Here is a 20,652-nt window from a genome sequence, read left to right as displayed (position 1 = left end):
ATCAAAAGTTGAACAAACCTGGAGGAATAATTAATCGTTTATAGTTTCGGGTTGCATGTCTCGTAATCGGTCTCGTGAGCATTCCCATGGGATAATTATGCGTGACGTAACGTATGGATCTCGGGCGTTATGTAATTCGATTATAATTAAAATAATAGCCGAAGTAGCCCCCGTGACTTCTAATTTTAGCGCAGTCGCTCGAAAACCATCTGTTTTGTTGCAATAATTGCCTCTCTAAATATTTACTTCGAAAATTCGCGTTAATTGCGGACGTATGGCCAGTGCGCGTTCGGGACTTTAGCAGCAGCCTTGATGTTTTCTCAGCTGTCAGAAGATGTCTAACAATTTAGATTAGATTAGAGTGATTTTTTACGTTTTCCGCTAATTGTTCCGAAGTAAACCGTGAGAGAAAAGCTCGTAATGTTCTAAAATGTTTGGTGAACTCAGGCCGAGGTCGTCGCAAGTGTTGTGTAGTAAATATGACCGAGACTACACGTGAAATAATGAGTTAGAGCTGCCAGGATTCCTCTTAGTTTGTAGGTTTATTTTATTTTGTATCGTTCGGTTAAATATTAAATTTATGACATTGGATTCGGAGTATCAGTTGGTAGATTTGACTGCGATTCATTCAGAAGGTATGCGTCAACGGCGGATTTGCAAATTTACATAACTTCCCATTTCAGGAACAGATTCGATGTCAGAGATGGCCCGAGACAGGGTCACGAAAAAGTGGGAAGTCTTTGCCGGACGAAATAGATTTTATTGTGATGGAAGGCTGATGACGGCCCCGAACGGAGGAGTGTTTTTGCTGACGGTGTTTTTAATCACGGGAACGTGCACGTTGTTTTTTATATATGAGTAAAGATGACCTCTGCAGGAAGTATCCTTTTGTAATTGTGACCGATTTTTAGCTGTAGTTATTTGGCGGAAAAAGTAACAGTAGCGATTCCGATCATTGGTGGCTTGTTATTTATATTTACGATGTCTTCCTTGTTGCGCACCAGCCTTTCTGATCCGGGTATTATTCCAAGAGCAACACCAGAAGAAGCTGCCTATGTTGAGAAACAAATAGGTATTTGTGTTAACTATTAGTGCATGAAAGTTGAGCTTGGATTTTTTGCACAGACCTACATTTAGTTATTATAAAAGTAGATGAACACGGAACTGTCAAAACGCTTTCATAATTGGTAGCTTTTCTTTGGAAAGTGAAACTTAAAAAAATTTAAACAAAGTTGTAGTTGCTAGTAAATCAGTTAAGCAGTGGGTTGACATACTAGAAAACTAGGAATTTTTGTTTTCAAAGTTGGTATTAAAATCGTAAAATGTATGATTAACTGATTAAAATTTTATGACATCATTTTGTTTCAGATTTTGTTGCTATGCAACTAATGTGCCTTTATGATAAGGTCAGACCAAAGCGTATTTTTTCAAATGTTATCAATACTGCTAATAAATTAGTCATCACTTCGTTACTCAACAAGTGCTTACAATACTTTTTTACTAATAAATTTTAAAAAATTCAATTGCTAACGGCCAGACGGCGATTGAAATCCTGCATTTTCGTACTCCACAAACTATAAAATGGCGCGAAAAGTAAAAATAATCCCCAATAAAAATTGTGCCAAGGATAGTGTTAATTTTAACGCATTATTTGGAACTTTTTTTAGGTTTCAAGGGAAACTGGACTTTAAATTTTTACGCCGGTATTTTTATTTTCAGTATAAGTGAAGTTAAAAGTGTATGATGATCTCTTTAGAATATTTTGTGCGTTAATAAATAAACTGAGATTATTCATTATCTGTTAAAATCATTATAAATACTTTTGTCTTTGAAACAGGATATTTTTAGGTTATGTAAATGTAAATATTTGAAAAACCCCGTATATCAATTTCGTTAAAAAAATGTACATACGACGTCGCGGCCCAAGAAATTAATGATGCCGTAAACAAACTAAAAATATGTAGTAAAGGACAGAAATATCGCTCTATGTCGTTTGGCATTCGTTGTTCAAATCGGTTCTTTATGTTAATTTTTGACATAAATTTTGGCTTAATTGTTTCTAGATATTGTATTTTTAGTCATATGTAGTTTGAACTACGTGATAAAATACAAAAAAGTGGTTTTCGTTATTTTCAAAATCACTTGATACGTTATACATATTTATAATCGAAAAAAGTCCCCTAGTAGGCCATGAAATTTAGTGGCAAGGAATGGAGTGTTGCCAACATCATTATTTTAAAAATAAAATTCATAGCCTACTAGAGGACTTCTTTTCGATCATATGATATTAATTTTCTATACTCTTTTATTTAATACATTTTTTATTATTTGGAGAAAACAAGTGAAAATCAGTTTTTGTGTGTATGTTTATGCTTTAGATCATAAAATGAAAATAATCCCAAGACATAAAAAAATCAGCTATACAGGGTGAGTCACTAAGCGCGATATCTCATTAATTATTAGAAATAAAAAAAAAACTTGAAGACTAAAGTTATACGGTTCTTTGGTGACTATACTCTAAAATTATTTTTAACTATACAGATTATTCTGTTTTTAAGACAACTTAGTTTTTAACATGAAGCGCCCTATATCTTTCTACATATTTTGATTGACCTCTTCTTACACTTTATAACCACAGTTTATTTTTAAAATTCCGATGCGACGTTGCCACGTTATTTCAATTTATCTTGATTTTTTTTAGCAATGGAAGGGTTCACAAAAAAATCGCAGTGGGGTTATTACTGAAATATATGTTACGATATTTTGGGAAGAGATGCATAAAGGTACGCGCGTTGTTGTGCTATATATAAAATTGAATTGTCATATACAGAGTGTTAAAAAAATATTTCGATATTTAAATTTTTTCAAACAGAACACCTGATCTTATTATTATTAGTATTATGTACTAGAAGAATGACAACAAAAAATAGAGTAAGAAATAGTAATAAGATACAGAATGTTCTATTTGAAAAAACTGAAATGTCGATATTTGAAAATTGCAAATTTTTGATTTTCTTTATAAACACTTTGTATATTAAAATACAACAAAGCGTGCACCTTTATTGATCCTTCCACAAAATATTGTAACACAGATTTTTAAAATAACCCTACTGCGATTTTTTTTGTGAACCTTTCAACTGCCAAAAACTTTCAAGAAAATTGGAATAACGTGGCAACGTCGCATCGAAATTTCAAAAATAATTTGTAGTTATAAAGTCTAGGAAGAGACTAATAAGAATATGTAAATATATATAGGGTGTTTTGTTTAAAATATATAATTTATGCAGAACACGTTAAAAATAATTTCAGAAAAAAAATTTTCGTCTTTCAAACTCTTAGTAATTAATGAGATATTGAGGACTCACCCTGTATATGTCAAATATTCTGTCAAGAGAAATACATTTTTCTTTGACACTTTATTAGCGCACACTTTTTAATTTCTTAAAATTTTCAATTTTTCAAAAATTGGAAAATTTTATAATTTTTTGTTTTTTTAATTTCAATTTTTCATTTTTTGTTGCTTCAATTTTTCAATTTGCATTTTCACGACTTTTCAATGTTACGTTTTTTCAATTTTTCATGACTTCCATTTTCGTTACTGTTTTTATTTTCTTTATTTTTTCAGTTTTTCGGTTTTTAAATGTCCTAATTAAAGGATTTTTCATTTTTCCATGTGAAATTTTCCGATTTTTTGATTTTTCAGTTTTTCAATTTGCAATTTTTTCGGTTTATATTTTTCGATTTTCTGATTTTTAATTTTTTTAAATTTGGCGATTGCTTTATTTTTCGATTTCTTAATTTTGCAATACTTCAACTTTACGATTTTTTAATTTTTTGATTTCAATTTTTCAATTTTGGCGTTTCTAAATTTCGGATTTCACGATAATCGATTTTTTTTATTTTTCGACTTTTCGTTTTCTCTTTTTTTAGACTTTCTGATTTCTCGATTTTTCAATTTTTCCATTTCTCAAGGTTTCGGTGTTTTAGTTTTAGGATTTTTCATTGATTTTTCTTTAAATTCTAGATTTTTGGACTTTTGATCTTTTGATTTATTGATTTTTCAATTGTTCGAAATTTTAATTTTTCAATTTTTCAATTCTTCGATTTTTCAAATTTTCGAATTTTTAAATTTTAAATTTTTTATTTTTTGATGTTTCGATTTCTCAATTTTTCAGCATCTTGCTTTTAGATTTTTCAGTTTTGTATTTTTCCGATTTTTAAAATTTTTGATTTTTGGATTTTAATTTTTCCCATTTTTCGATTCATCAATTTTTCGATTTTTCAAGGTCCCAATTTTATAATTTTTTGTTTTCTTAATTTCAATTTTTAATTTTTTTGTTTCTTCAGTTTTACGTTGTGCAACTCTTCTAGAGTTTTAATTTTTAAATTTTTCAGTTTTTCGATTTTCCAATTTTTGGATTCTTCAATTTTTCGATTTACACTTTTACGAGTTTTCAATTTTTCATGTCTTCAATTCGTTACTGGTTTTATTTTCTTAATTTTTTCAGTTTTCAATTAAATTTAAGTCAAGGATTTTTCTTTTTTCCATGTGAAATTTTTCGATTTTTGCAATTTTTCGGTTTTCATTTTTCGATTTCTTAATTTTCCGATACTTCAGCTTTACGATTTTTTAATTTTTCGACCCCTCCATTTTTCTATTTCAATTTTTCAATTTTTGGCGTTTCTAAATGTCGGATTTCACGATTATCGACTTTTTATTTTTCAATTTTCTGATTTCTCGATTTTTCAATTTCGGTGTTTCAGTTTTGAGATTTTCATTATTTTTTTTTTAAGTTCTAGATTTTTCGATTTTTTGATTTACTGATTTTTCAATCGTTCGAAATTTTAATTTTTCGATTTTTTAATTTTAGATTTTTTATTTTTTAATATTTCGATTTCTCGATTTTTCAACTTCTTGCTTTTAGATTTCTCAGTTTTTAATTTTTTCAATTTTTCGATTTATCGAGATTTGGATGTTTCGATTTTTCGACATTTCAGTTGCTCGATTTTTCAGTTTTTTGAGTATCAAATTTTTCCATTTTTTACATTTTAGATTTTTCGATTTCTTAATTTTCCGATACTTCAATTTTACGATTTTTTTAATATTTCGACCTTTCAATTTTTCGATTTAATTTTTCAATTTTTGGTGTTTTTAAATTTCGGATTTCTCGATTAACCGATTTTTTGATTTTTCGACTTTTTGGCTTCTCCTTTTTCGACTTTCTGACTTCTCGAATTTTCAATTTTTCTATTTCTGAAGGTTTCGATGTTCAGTTTTGGGATTTTCTATTATTTCAATATCTCGAATTTTTAAATTTTATATTTTTTAATTTCTGATGTTTCCATTTCTCAATTTTTCAACTTCACGCGTTAAATTTTTCACTTTCTCATTTTTCTTTTTTCTTCAGTTTTCAGATTTTGCAATTTTTCAAATTTTCTATTTTCAATGTTCCGATTTTTTAGTTTTTTGTTTTTTTTTCATTTTTTTTTTGTTTCAATTTTACGATTTTCGATTTGCATTTTCACGAGTTTTCAATTTTTAATTTTTCAGTTTTACAATTTTTGAGTTTTTCGGTTTTTCAATGTTCTGATTTAACAATTTTTCTTTTTTCAATGTGAAATTTTTAGATTTTTGGTTTTTTCAGTTTGTCAATTTTCAGTTTTTCGGTTTTCATTTTTCGAATTTTTAAATTTTTTTTCATTTTTCTTGTTTCTTCAGTTTGTAGATTTTGCGAGTTTTCGATTGATATTTCTCGATTTTCAATTGTTAATTTTTCAATTTTTCAAATTTTCCATTTTCAGTGTTCCGATTTTTTAATTTTTTGTTTTTTTTTTAATTTCAATTATTCATTTTTTTTTATTCAATTTTACTATATCCAACTCTTCGAGAGTTAATTTTTAAATTTGTCAGTTTTTCGAATTTTCCAACTTCTGGATTTTTCAGTTTTCGATTTACATTTTCACGAGTTTTCAGTTTTTTATTTTTCAATTTTACAGTTTTTCAGTTTTTCGGTTTTTCAATATTCTGATTTAATAATTTTTCTTTTTTCAGTGTGAAATTTTTCGATTTTTGGTTTTTTCAGTTTTCAATTTTCAATTCTTCGGTTTTCATTTTTCGAATTTTTAAATTTTATAGTTTTTAATTTCCAATGTTTCCATTTCTCAGTTTTTCAACTTTTTCGTTTCTTCAGTTTTTAGATTTTGCAATTTTTCGACTGAAATTTCTCGAGTTTTCAATTGTTAATTTTTCGATTCTTTAATTTTTTATTTCTCAAATTGTCTCTTCAATGTTACGATTTTTAAATTTGTCAGTTTTTCGATTTGCATTTTCACGAGTTTTAAATTTTTCGTTACTGTTTTTATTTTCTTTATTTTTCCAACTTTTCGGATTTTAAATGTTCTAATTCAAGGATTTTTCTTTTTTCCATGTGAATTTTTCGATTTTTGGATTTTTCAATTTTTTCGGTTTTCATTTTTCGATTTTCCAGTTTTTATTTTTTTTTTTTTTTAATTTCTGGATTGCTTTATTTTGCGATTTCTTAATTTTTCGATACTTCAGCTTTACGATTTTTTAATTTTTCGATTTTTCGATTTCTCAGGGTTTCGGTGTTCCAGTTCTGGGATTTTTCATTAATTCTTTTTAATTTTTTAAATTCTAGATTTTCCGATTTTTCGATCTTTTGATTTATTGATTTTTAAATTGTTCGAAATTTTAATTTTTCGATTTTTCAATTCTTCGATTTTTCAATTTTTTTAATTTTTAAATTTTAGAATTTTCAGTTTTCATTTTTCCGATTTTTAAAATTTTTGATTTTGGATTTTAATTTTTTCATTTTTTCGATTTATCGAGATTTCGATTTTTCGACTTCTCAAACATTTCAGTTACCCGATTTTTCAGTTTTTGAGTATCCAATTCCATTTTTTTATATTTTAGATTTTTCGATTTCTTAATTTTCCGATACTTCAGTTTTACAATTTTTTCAATTTTTCGATTTAAATTTTTCAATTTTTGACGTTTTTAATTTTTGGATTCCTAGATTAACCGATTTTTTGACTTTCTGATTTCTAGATTTTTCAATTTTCCCATTTCTCAAAGTTTAGGTTCAGTTTTGGGATTTTCCATTATTTCAAATTTTCGAATTTTTAAATTTTATATTTTTAAATTTCTGATGTTTCCATTTCTCAGTTGTTCAACTTCTCGCTTTTAGATTTTTCAGTTTTTCATTTTTCATCAATTTTTCAATTAATATTTCTCAAGTTTTCAATTGTTAATTTTTCAAATTTTCTATTTTCAATGTTCCGATTTTTGGTTTTTTGTTTTTTTTTAATTTCAATTATTCATTTTTTTTCAATTTCACGATATGCAACTCTTCTAGAGTTTTCATTTTTAAATTTGTCAGTTTTTCGAATTTTCCAACTTCTCGATTTTTCAGTTTTCGATTTGCATTTTCACGAGTTTTCAGTTTTTAATTTTACAATTTTTCAGTTTTTCGGTTTTTCAATGTTCTGATTTAATAATTTTTCTTTTTTCAATGTGAAATTTATCGATTTTTGGTTTTTTCAGTTTTTCAGTTTTCAATTTTTCGGTTTTCATTTTTCGAATTTTTAAATTTTATAGTTTTTAATTTCCGATGTTTCCATTTCTCAGTTTTTCAACTTCTCGATTTTAGATTTTTCAATTTTTCGATTCTTTAATTGTTCATTTCTTCAAATTTTCTATTTTCAATGTTCCGATTTTTTAGTTTTTTTTTTTAATTTCAATTCTTTTTTTTTTCAATTTTACGATATGCAACTCTTCTAGAGTTTTAATTTTTAAATTTGTCAGTTTTTCGATTTTCCAACGTCTGGATTTTTCAGTTTTTCGGTTTTTCACTGTTCTGATTTAATAATGTTTCTTTTTTCAATGTGAAATTTTTCGATTTTTGGTTTTTTCAGTTTTTCAATTTTCAATTTTTCGGTTTTCATTTTTCGATTTTCCAATTTTTAGTTTTTCGATTGTTTTATTTTTCGACTCTTCAATTTTTCGATTTTTTGATTTTTTGACTGTCTGATTTCTCACTTTTTCAATTTTTTAATTTTCCAATTTTTCGAATTTTTAAATTTTAGATTTTTCATTTTCTGATGTTTCGATATCTCGATTTTTCAATTTCTCACTTTTAGATATTTCAATTTTTCGATTTTAACAATTTTTCGGTTTAAAATTTTTCAAATTTTCAGGTTTTCGATTTTGTGCTATTTCGGTTTTTCGATTCTGCGAGTTTTTGATCTTTTAATGAATGTTTCGATTTCTCAAATCCTCGGTTTTGCAATTTTTCGACATTTCAGTTTTAGGATTGTGCCTTAAAAACAGAGCACGTTAAAGACAATTTTAGAGAACCAAAAAATAATTTCATGGTTGACTAGACGACTTTTTTTTATCACATGTTTTTATGTTTGATATTTGCGTACACAGGGAGGATCTGAAAAAAAATTAAGGCTTTAGAATTTTTTTTTTTTTTTTGACTATATTAATCAACTTTGAATACAATACATTGAATAACTAGACAGACCTGTGCAAACGATCTAAGTTGTTCGGATTTTCTTCTGCCTATAATATGATAATACAGTACCGAATTGCAGAAGTGACGAACTCTGCCAACAGCCCAACCTACAGGCCGCCTCCTCGCACGAAAGAGGTGTTGGTTAAGGGTCAAACCATCAAACTAAAGTACTGTTTTACGTGTAAAATATTCAGGCCGCCGAGAGCATCACATTGCAGTCTGTGTGATAATTGTGTCGATAGGTTTGATCATCACTGCCCTTGGGTATAATCACGCTAAACTAAATAATTGAATAAATTACCGAGAAAATTGCAGGTTGGAAATTGCGTGGGGCGACGAAATTATCGTTTTTTCTACATGTTTATAGTATCATTAGCTTTTTTAGCGGTATTTATATTCGCTTGTGCCATAGCTCATTTAATATTAAGTAAGTCCGTGAGTATCCGCAGGTTTCCTCTCGTTTAACTTAGTTTTCCAGTTACGAAAACCAATGATGGTCAGTTTCTTGAAGCTGTGAAAGAGTCTCCACCGAGTGTCATAGTGGCGACGATTTGTTTTTTTAGTGTTTGGAGTATATTAGGTTTAGCAGGCTTCCATACGTATTTGACCACGAGCAATCAAACAACAAACGAAGATGTGAGTGAGGATTTGGGGTTTTTTGCGTTTCTATGTTGGTGGTTTTAGATTAAAGGGTCCTTCGCTAGCAAACGAGGTCAAGAAAACATGAATCCGTATTCCCAAGGGAATGTGTGTTTGAACTGTTTTTATATTTTGTGTGGACCGGTAACGCCATCTTTGTTGGACAGGTTGTGGATAAGAGGTTGTTTTTGTTTAACTGTTGGGAGTGTGTTGTAGGAGAGGTATCGTTACTGATGACTACAGAGCAGAAATATCCAGACCTGTCAACGCAGAAATTAATCAACCCATAAAGAGTTACGGAGTTGCTGTACAGGTAAATATTTTTAGGGGGGTTATTTATAGTTGCACAGGTGTTAGATTTATTGATACGGAAATATCTACATATGGTCAGATCACACGGTATTAGCTTAAATGACGTAAATATTAAAAAAGACTGGTGTAATAACAAATTCCCTTGTATTCTTTTTAAAGAAATGTTGGTGGCACTGACTAAAATTTTAAACAAAGACGGCGGCGTTTAAATGTCAATTTAATTAGCGTAATTAGTGTCATCATGTCATTGTAAGTTCACCCCGATGGAAGTTTTTGGTTTTTTTTTGAGAGCCACACATAATCATTCCCTCAAATCTCAGTGAAGGTAGGTGCAAAACATTTGTCAAGTACACAATTAATGGAATCCTTGAATGGAATCATCTGATGATGAATCAGAAGATTTTGGTTATGTCTCTGTTTAGAATAAATCCTTCAGCCTACTTTTAATCTTATGAAAGAAATGTTTCTTCAGTGAGTCTTGTTTATGTGGAAATACCATCGATTAATATATATGCGACATACAGGCTGATTTTGCAAAACCACCCTTATTGACATTGGAGTCCTCAAGCGCCAAATTTAAATAGTCGATGCCAATAGAGAAACTTGTTTCACTACAACTCGTCGCCTGAGAACTTGTTTGATCTACAGACCAGAACGCGCTCAGGCCAATGTCGACTCTAAGCATTCAGAAGCGATTTGGTTGGTTTGGACTATAATTTCTAGTAGTTGTTTGGTCGGTTTTTATAACGACTAAGTGAATATTTTTGGTACATATTTTGTTTAACTAAGAATTAATTCTTTATTTATGTTTTATACTAGCAAAACGTCTTAAACTAAGAATATAGTTGAAATCGTAACAACCCAATGGATTTTTTTCGGGAAAATGTTTTGGAAACACTGTGTTCTATTTTGTATGAATTTTTAAATGTTTTTAGTGACAATTTTTGTGGTTGTTTTCGATACACTGTATGATATTGACAGTGAGAAAAAAAAATGAAAAATTAAAATCATTGAAAATTCGAAAAATCGAGAAATCTAATAATCGAAAAATCGAAACCTTAAAAAATCGTAAAACCGAAATATCGAAGAACTGAAAATCGAAAAATGAAGCATGAGAAAATCGAAAAAATGTAAAATTCAAAAATCTAAAATTAAAAAAATCGGATAACTGAAAAATCGAAACATCGAAAAACTGGAAAATCGAAAAATCGAGAAATCGAAAAATCAAAAGATCAAGGAATGGTGGAGTCGAAAAATCGAAAAATAGAGAAATCGACAAACAAAAAGTTAGAAGTTGAAAAATTGGAAAAGCGGAAAAATCAAAAAACGGAAAAATGGAAAACTGGAAAATCTGAGAAACCGAAATAGGCCAAAATAAAACATTGAAAACTGATAAATCGAACACCTGAACAATCAAATATTGATAAATCGGGAATGAAAAATTAACAAATCGAAAAATTGAAAAACAGAACATCTAAAACCAGGAAGTCGAAAAATCGAAAGATTAAGAAATGTTGAAAAATTAAATATCAAGATTGGAAAATCTAAAATTTAAAAATCCAAAAATTGAAAAATCGAAAAAGTAAAAAGGTAGACACATCGAAAGATCCAGAAGTCAAAAATAGAAAAGCCGAAGAAAAATTCTAAAACTGAAATATCTAAATACTGAAAAATTGAAAAATCAAAAAAGTGAAGTCGAAAAAATAGAAACCTTAAAAAATCGAAAAATTGAAAAATCAAAAAATTAAAGAACTGAAGAACAGGAAAATCGAAACACTGGAAGGTCAAGAAATGGGAAAATCAAAACATTGATTGATTGAAAAATCGAAAAATTGAGAGTTTATGAAAGTCAAATTTAAAAAATTAAAAAATAGAAAGTTTGACAAAATGACAATTGAAAAACATAAAAGCCAAAACGGGGAAGTCGAAAAATCAAAAGATTAAGAAATCGAAACCTTTGAAAAATATCCAAGAACTGAACTGAAAAATCGAAAAAGTAAAATAATCGACACATCGAAAAATCCAGGAGTCAAAAATCGAAAGGTCGAAGAATCGAAATATTGAAAAATCCCAAAACTGAGATATCGAGAAACTGAAAAATGGAAAACCTGAAAAATCCGAAAACTGAAATATCCAAAAACTGAAAACCTAAAAAGTTGAAAAATTGACCAATCGAAAAATCCAAAACGTGAAGTCGAAAAATCGAAACCTTAAAAAGCTAAAAAATGAAAAATCGAAAAATTAAAGAATTGAAGAACAGGAATATCGAAACTCTAGAAAGTCAAGAAATGGGAAAATCAAAAACATCGTTAATTGAAAAATCGAAAAATTGACAGTTTAAATGTCAAATTTGAAAAATTGAAAAATCGAAAATTTGAAAAAACGACAATTGAAAAACAGAAAATCTAAAACCGGGAAGTCGAAAAATCGATAGATTAAGAAGTCGAAACATTTGAAAAATTGAAATATGGAAGAGCTGAAATGAAAAATCGAGAAATAGGAAAATCTAAAATTTTAAATATTGAAAAATTAATCAGAAATCATAAATGGAAAAGTCGGAAGAACAGAAATATTGAAAAATTCCAAAACTGAAATATCGAAAAACTGAAAAATGAAAGAAAAACTGAAAAATCCCAAAACTGAAAATCCAAAAACTGAGAACCTAAAGAATCGAAAAATTGAGAAATCGAAAAATCACAAAAGTGAAGTCGAAATATCGAAACCTTAAAAAAATCGAAAAATTGAACAATCAAAAACCTGCAAAATCGTAAGATCGAAAAATCGAATAATAAGTAAACTGAAAAATCCCAAAACTGAAATGTCCAAAAATTGAGAAATTAAAAAATTGAAAAATCGAAACCTGCAAAAATAGAAAAATTAAAAAACCAAAAAACCTAAAAATCAGTCAATTGAAAAATCGACAAATAAAGGGTTTATGAAAGTCAAAAATCGAAAAATCGAAATATTTAAAAATCTAATAACGAAAAATCGAGAAATCGAAACTCCAAAATTTAAAAAATCGGATAACTAAAAAATCGAAACATCGAAAAACTGGAAAATCGAAAAACCAAGAAATCGAAAAATCGAAAGATCAAGAAATGGTGGAGTCGAAAAATCGAACAATTGAGAAACCGAAATAGGCCAAAATCGAAAAGTTAAAAATTGAACAATTTATAAATTGAGAAATCAAAAAACTAAAAAATTCGAAAAATTGAAATATTGAGAGATTGAAAGATCAAAAGAACGAGAAATTGAAAAGTGATGAAGTCGAAAAATCGAAAAATAGAGAAATCGACAAACAAAAAGTTAAAAGTTGAAAAATTGGAAAAGCGGGAAAGTAAAATTATCGACACATCGAAAAATCTAGGAGTCAAAAATCGAAAGGTCGAAGAATGGAAATATTGAAAAATCCCAAACTGAGATATCGAGAAACTGAAAAATGGAAAATCTGAAAAATCCGAAAACTGAAATATCCAAAAACTGAGAACCTAAAAAGTCGAAAAATTGAGCAATCGAAAATTCCATAAAGTGAAGTCGAAAAATCGAAACCTTAAAAAACTAAAAAATGAAAAATCGAAAAATTAAAGAATTGAAGAACAGGAATATCGAAGCCCTCGAAAGTCAAGAAATGGAAAAATCAAAACATCGATTAATTGAAAAATCGAAAAATTTGCAGTTTAAATGTCAAATTTGAAAAATTGAAAAATCGAAAATTTGAAAAAACGACAATTGAAAAACAGAAAATCTTAAACCGGGAAGTCGAAAAATCGATAGGTTAAGAAATCGAAGCATTTGAAAAATTGAATCGAAAAAATAAAAAGTCGACACATCGAAAAATCCAGAAGTCAAAAATGGAAAAGGTAAGAAAAACTGAAATATCCAAAAATTGAGAACCTAAAGAGTCGAAAAATTGAGAAATCGAAAAATCAAAAAAGTGAAGTCGAAATATCGAAACCTTAAAAAAATCGAAAAATTGAAAAATCAAAAACCTGCAAAATCGTAAGATCGAAAAATTGAATAATAAGTAAACTGAAAAATCCCAAAACTGAAATGTCCAAAAACTGAGAAATTAAAGAATTGAAAAATTGAGAAATCGAAAAATCAAAAAAGTGAAGTTGAAAAATCGAAACCTGAAAAAATAGAAAAATTAAAAAACCAAGGACCCTGAAAAATCAATCAATTGAAAAATCTAGTGTCAATTTGTCGAAAGTAAAACGCGTCCTTAAAAATATTATGACATTTTCTATTGTAGTTAATTTTATTCCTAGTTAGAAACAAACACTGTTGCCAACGTAAATCGAGGAGTCCTCAACTGTCATTTAATTTAAACTATGACGCTTCTCTATGTTCTCTGGAAATACTCACTGAATAAAAACCATGGCCGACTAGCATAAAGATTATGGCCTGTCCAAGAGGTACCACATGTGTTGCCATCTATTAATAATTACACTTAATAATTTAGCAAAATTTTAATTTGATTTGACATTATGAGACTTCAAAACGTGTAATGGTCGTTTGTTTCGGTATGAATGCCTTTGTGCGTTTCAAAAAGTGTTAATAATTCTTTTGTCGTTTTTGAATTATTAATAGATGGCAGCACGTATGGTACCTTTGGACAGGCCATAATCTTTATACTAGTCGGCCATGTAAAAACTAAGCAGATCAGTTTGACATAACCAATAATTTTAAAATAATAATGGCAGGAATGGTACATTCCGTGCGGAAAACATTTCTGTTAACCTTTAATAACTCCACAGGTACCTCTGATTTTTGAAATTTTGACATTACTTGTATTAATTAAACCGTTCTGGATTTTTTTAGACAGAGGTAGGCCATGCAAATCTAGTAATTTGGTTGTCATATTAGGTTAAGTTGTTTGTAAAGTAGGGTTAGAATAGTCGACTTTCATGTTCTTTTTTTCCAGAACGGACCCACCCAAGTCACCATGAACTCCACCGACATGCCCGGCATCTACCGTCAAACGACCGAAACAACCGGTATGTACAGTCCGCTAAAGAAGCACCTATATCGCGCGCAACACATAATACCGTCCAAAAACTGTGCCAGCCAGAAGATCATCCCCTCCCAGGCCCCCCTCTTGCCCCCCTACGACTACAACACCCCCACGCGCAAGCCCGCGATCAACCCTCCGTTGGAGGTGTTCAAGAACAGCCGTTCGCTCCCCCAACTCAAAACTCTGTCGGGGCGGCCGACCTCGCCCGAACCCGCCAACTACCCGACCTTGAGGCCGTACACGCCGCCCGAGAAGCGGTACAGCGCGAACTTCGGCGCGAGGGCGCCGCCCCCGGCCAAGCAGCGGCCGCGGAGCTGCGTCTACGAGAACGTCCACGTCCAGGACGAGTTCTGCATGAACCGGGTGCGGAGCGACAAGGTGATGAGTCTGACGCCGAAAGTGAAGAACTTCCCCACGCCGGAGTTCAGCCAGATGTACATCCAGGAGAGTTTTGAGTAGGGGAGGGGGCGGGCAGGGCGGGGCGGGGGTGGTTATTTAAGTGCATTTAGGCGAGTCTGGGTTCGGGGGAGGGCGGTTCGGGGGTCGGAAGCGAGGCGGGAGGGTAAAGGTAGGATTTTGGAGGATAATGAAAAGATCAAAGGAATTTCCAATAGTACAAAACGGGAAAGGTTGGCATTGTCGGGACGACTAAATGTCTGCCGCTTTCCCCCTATTTTTAAATGTTTCTAGAAAGTGTAAAATGTCTAGAAATTCGCAGTGTAACTAATTCTAAATCTCCACTTTAAAAATGAATGGAATTCCATTCTATTATTGTTTCTAATCACAAGTGGGTCTAAAAAGTTGATATCACAATTCTGATAAGCAAATTTGACGAGAAGCTGATTTCTAGGTCAGATGTTTCTTATTGTTTTTCTGGACTTCGAATAAAAAAAAATTTGATACAACGTGGCAAAGCTAAAGCTGTCGGAATATGGAAAATATCTTAAATTTTGACTGAAAATTGATACTTTTCGGAAACTGAGACGATTTAGACCAAGAAATTTCGGACAAATTGAAAAGTATTAAAGTTTAGGGGATTGACACACTTGGAAAAAGTAAACCAAGATCAAGATCAAACGAAACTAACAATTCGTCATTTTGTAGACTGACTACTTCGACTTAATCAATTTTGATGAATTTTGACTGAAAAACTAGGTTAGTCAAAATTACGCTGTACTTGACGAAACAAGACTGAAGCGGTCTCGCTACAACGTTTCTATTATTAGACTGCTCAACTCTTGTTGCTCCGACTGTACTAAATTTTTACCCACTCCAAGACCTTTGAGTTTGGAAAACAATACAGCTATAAACAATTTTGTATGAAATTTTAAACTTGGATTCATGAGTCAGAAGATTCTTAACAACGTTTGTAAATAAATAATAATAATAATATCTTTATTGGATGCTAGGACAAAACAAATATCAATAAAAATTAAACTTGCTAATTCTAGTTGTTACCTAGATATCCTAAAGGCTAAGGGTATGTTCTAACAGTTTTTCATCCTGGCCTGACGAACCAAGTAGTATGATAATGAATAAATCAATTCCAAACAAAAAAAGATATGAAAAATACTCAGACCTCAAATTGAGGTTAGGTTCTATTACAACAAATACTGAAATGTGTAGGACTGATGTTTGATATAGGACTTTTCGAGTGTAAATTCCAAACCAGACAAGCGTCGAAATTAGCGTTGAAACAATTTGTACATTGACTTAGGTTTTTTTTTTTTGGTTCAATTGGGAAAATAGATAATGTGCTTCTATAAGACATATTTTATGACGTATCGGCGCAATAGTTTCTAATTTCTGGTTGCAAAATAAAATCAAAAGGAAAATCAAACTGATCTGTAATATAACACGTACAAAAGTAGACATCAATTAAACACCAATTTTTAAAACAGTGGCATTAATGTTAAAAAATTAATTTTATAGATTAAAATTATTTTATTTAGATTTTCTACTTCATAAGTCTGCCATGTCTCTAGCCATATCTGCTAAACAGAACCCAACTATTTGTATTTTTATTGTGTCACAGTTGTAAGTACATCTTTACAAAAATGGTATTACAGTGTAATTTAGAGCTAAAATTAAGATCGACATCAACACTTTTACTGAGTGAATATTTTCAGCTTCAATTCTCGAATATTGAGTTACTTTCCTTTTTTCTTATTGTACAGTGCGATCGAAAATAAAACGAATTAAGTGGGATTTATAAACTTGCTGTTGACGTTGAAATATAAATTGTCATTTATAAATTCCGTTGCTAAGTTGCCGTCGATAGTAACTTTGATGTTCAACTTTTGCCGTATTTAAAGGGGTTGTAGAAGAAAGGTGGAGAATTTAAGTTGATTACTACAAACATTTACCATTTTATACATATTTTAAGTTTCTTGTGGTCGAAATAAGTCTACAATATAAGAAGAAGAGGGGCAAAATGTAGCCCCGCCCACCCACCCTGTCTCAATTGTGATGATTGTTTTTATTCGTCGTGAGCCAAGAGGGCGGAGCTTAACTGCAAAATCCTTATTTCTCTACGAGGGATTAAAAACATGTTTTTGAAAAAATAAAGGCAAAGATTAGGCCCCACTCATACCCGCTCCGATCTCAATTCTCAATTGTGATGAATTTTTCATTCGTTGTCAGATCGAGGGGCGGGGCTTAATTGCAAGATGGATATTTGTCTAAAGAATTTACCATTTTAAACATGTTTTAACTTTCTTGTTCTGAAAAGACGACTATGTATATTAAGAAAAAAGGCAAAATATAGGCCCCACCCACCCGCCCTTTTTCAATTGTGATGATTTTTTTTTAATTGTCGAGAGCCGAAGGAGCGGAATTTAAATGCAAAATTCTTATTATTTCTGTACAAAAAATTACCATGTAAGACATTTTTTTGAGTATCGTTATTCAAAAGAATACTATGTATATTATGGAAAAATTAGATCCATAAATTAAGCCCCACCCATACCTGCCCTGATCTAAATCTAAATAGTAATGAAGGAGCCTAGTAGCAAAATCCATATTTACTTACAAAAATTTACCATTTTAAATGTGTTTTCGGTTTCTAAAAATAAAAAAATCATGACAATTGAGATGGGGTGGGTGGGCGGGGTTTATATTTCGCCGTTTTTTCTTAACGTACATATTATTCTTTGAACAACACGATACTGAAATAGTATATTATTAACCAAGGTTGTGAAGCCAAACATTCTAGACCGAGCGCAAATTAGAACACGAGACGCACAGCATCGAGGGCTCTAAAGCGCGAGGTCTAGAAGTGACTTCACAACCGTGGTTAATATATGTATTATTTCTTTCACTAGTAGAAACCGTAAGACAATAAATTGAAAAAATAAATCTTCAATTTTTGACGCAAAATGATTTTGTTTTGATTTCTAATCAAACTTAATCTAAATCTTCAACATAAAGGAAACCGTTTACACTTGTCGCTGAATGAATCATTTTATCTTCCACCGTCTACTAACTAACTCAACTAATGTTGGTAGTACAGATTTATTCATTTTTTAACAAATAATCACAGCAAGTATTTCATACATATCCTCAATTTTTTTGAACGTTGGTAGCAAAAGTTGAACTTTACTACCTCTAAACAAGTTCACAATTGCATGCTTCATGGCTACTAGTGAAAAAATATGTTTTTAATTTCTTCTGAAGAAATAAGTATTTTGCAGTTAAGCTCCGTCCGTCCCCTTTGGTTCACGGCGAATAAAAAAAATCATCACAATTGCGATAGGGTGGGTGGGCGGGCTTACATTTTGAATTTTTGTTTTAATACGTGTAGACTTTTTTTCACAACATGAAACTTAAAACATGCCTAAAATGGAAAGTTTCTATAAGGAAATATCGATTTTGCAATTAGGCTCTGTCCCATAATTGAAAAATCCATATTTCTTTGCAAAAATGTACCATTTTAAACATGTTTTAAGTTTCTTGTTGTGAAATGGCTATGTATATTAAGTAAAAAACGGCAAAATATAAGCCCCACCCACCCGCCCTGTCTCAATTCTGATGATTTTTTTTATTCGTCGTAAGCCGAGGGGCGAAGCTTAATTGTAAAATTCGTATTTTTCTACGAAAATTTGGCATGTGAAATATGTTCTTAAGTAATCGTGTTATACAAAGAAAACTAAATGTATTAATTAAAAAAGAAAACCAAAAGAAAAGCCCCACCCATCCGTCTCTATCTCAATCGTGATCTACAAAAATTTACCATTTTAAACATGTTTTACTTTTCTTCTTTCTCAACCAGAAAAATGTCCCCCCTACTTCAGGGAATTTTCCTTCAAGTTGGCAGCAGTGCATACTACGGCCATTTGATTGGTTGAAAACCTAACGTCAACGGCAATGTAACGGCGAAAGTTAAAAGTTGGTCATCTTGAACGTCACCCCAACGGCGAACGGCAACGTCAGCGACAAGTTTATAAATCGACCTTTAGAGTAGGCTGTGAGTCCTGTTGTGATATAGGTGGTACTACTGCCCAACTGACACATCGTTGTGTCAGTTGTCAAAACTTAACGCAAAGTGTTTCTTTATATTTTGACGTAAGGGGAGGCTTTGGAAACAAAATATGTGAAAGACGTAGGGCGTAGTTTAAGTATTTTTTATATAATTGTCATTGCTACAAATTGAGGTTAAAATAATTAAACTGCGCCCTACGACTTTGAAATCTTTGTTTCCAGTCTTAATTTAAAGTCATACGGTAATGGATTCAATTTTTGGAAGTATTGTTGGTTGCATATAGTTTTAATTTTAAAGTGTGGCAACGTCGGTGTATTTAACGTATCAGCAGAATTGGGTAAGTAGTACTACCCAAACTTTGACAGGCAGAGCCAACTTCGATTAATTTTATTTTCGGTGTTTTGTACAATAAAAAATGTTCTGCGTATGTTTTTGGTAACGTTTTTTAAATTAATGAAGCATATTTCTTCCGACCCTTGAAAGCTCCCGTCCGAACAAAGAAACGAGACTTGCGAACGTTGTGATTTACAAATCGTCACTCCATAGAAAATACCAATGAAATAATGTTGCATCATAATCTCTATAACCACGACATTTGTGATTAACCTCAGTGCGATTTTATAAGTAGAAATAAGAATTTAGATAATATTTTGTATTAGATTGCTATTTATTATATTAATCGTTGACATTGTATTTAAAAGTGGTGTAACTTACCCTTCGATAACAAATGATAATCAGTGTAATCAAAACTCGAACGAGCTCACATTTCTATACACTCGGAACGTATGTTTTCCGCTTTTTATCTTTTACAACTTTTATATAACTGTTGCTTTTGATTCGAGTTTAATTTCGTGTCTGTTATTTAGTTCGTAAGTTCTGTTATTTATTGTTGCATTGATTTGTTCTTGCGATGCGACGCGTTGGTGGAGGGTGTCTGATTAAATCCGGTAAGTGTCCTTTGTGCATGATTGGGAAGTGTGATGCGGCTGAAAGTCTTCCAGCTTCACTGAATTTCGTTTTCGCTTTTTTAGTGCTTCCATTTAGTTTGGTTCGTTTCGTAGGCGCAGTGTTGTCGCGTCGCCCGCTCTCCGAGCACCTACTCACTTTTGGCGTTTTTGCAGACAGCAACGCCGGCAGCGTTACTCACCTAGTGAGCAACGAGCAGCCACTGGCCATAGCTCCCGTCTTGCAGAAGACGACCGAGCACCAGTACACCTCCCAGACCAACTTGAATCAGTCGCCGGTCTACAGCAACATCCTGAGCCACGCTCAGGTGCCTCTGAGCAAGTCTCAGAGCTACGCGAACAACCTGAACGTGGCGGAGGGCAAGGGGGAGGTGGGGGACTTGCACCTGGACCCCGTGGTGCTGCGCGACGCGCACATTGTAGATAAGAGGAAGGACGATAAGTTAGACAACGACATGACTTTGCAGGACAAAGAGAACAGTCTGTTGAGTGCGAGCAGGTTGAGGTTGTTACAGGACACTACGATGATAGAAAGTGCGCTTGATCTAGACTCTTTAGACGATTCGAGTTTGGGCACGAACAGCCAAGCGGGACTGATGAAAGTTGTCGTGTAAGCGGATTTGTTTAGTTCGTACTTTAGTTGTTTTAGGTGAAATATATTTATTTTTGTAAAGTGATATATCTAATATACATTGCGACGAA

At 31.4% G+C, this 20,652-nt stretch overlaps 1 protein-coding gene across 2 annotated transcripts; it reads left to right on the top strand.

The window, feature by feature from the left end:
* Positions 1–197: 197 nt before the first annotated feature.
* LOC135133491 (palmitoyltransferase app-like) lies at positions 198–20,652 on the top strand. 2 transcript variants are annotated; one of them, XM_064061927.1, is made up of 10 exons: positions 198–536; positions 684–858; positions 912–1,072; positions 8,620–8,804; positions 8,856–8,967; positions 9,019–9,176; positions 9,225–9,346; positions 9,396–9,492; positions 14,416–14,488; positions 20,107–20,652. In XM_064061927.1, the coding sequence occupies exons 2-10, from the start codon at positions 695–697 to the stop codon at positions 20,562–20,564; spliced, it is 1,530 nt and encodes a 509-aa protein (XP_063917997.1). In that variant the 5' UTR covers positions 198–536; positions 684–694; the 3' UTR covers positions 20,565–20,652. The 2 variants fall into 2 exon arrangements, with proteins under 2 accessions (XP_063917997.1, XP_063917996.1); XM_064061926.1 differs by having other exon boundaries at positions 198–635.

This window comes from Zophobas morio, unplaced genomic scaffold (assembly GCF_036711695.1).
Source record: "Zophobas morio isolate AGI-343-1 ecotype UQ-CSIRO unplaced genomic scaffold, CSIRO_AGI_Zmor_V1 ptg000022l, whole genome shotgun sequence".
NCBI classification, from domain to species: domain Eukaryota; kingdom Metazoa; phylum Arthropoda; class Insecta; order Coleoptera; family Tenebrionidae; genus Zophobas; species Zophobas morio.
This window is presented reverse-complemented; position numbering and strand designations above follow the sequence as displayed.

Coding starts and splice junctions, on each gene's coding strand:
- LOC135133491 (XM_064061926.1), top strand. CDS start 581: ATGACATTGGATTCGGAGTATCAGTTGGTAGATTTGACTGCGATTCAT. Junction 8,968..9,018: donor CATAGCTCATTTAATATTAA/GTAAGTCCGTGA, acceptor TTAGTTTTCCAG/TTACGAAAACCAATGATGGT. Junction 9,493..14,415: donor GTTACGGAGTTGCTGTACAG/GTAAATATTTTT, acceptor CTTTTTTTCCAG/AACGGACCCACCCAAGTCAC.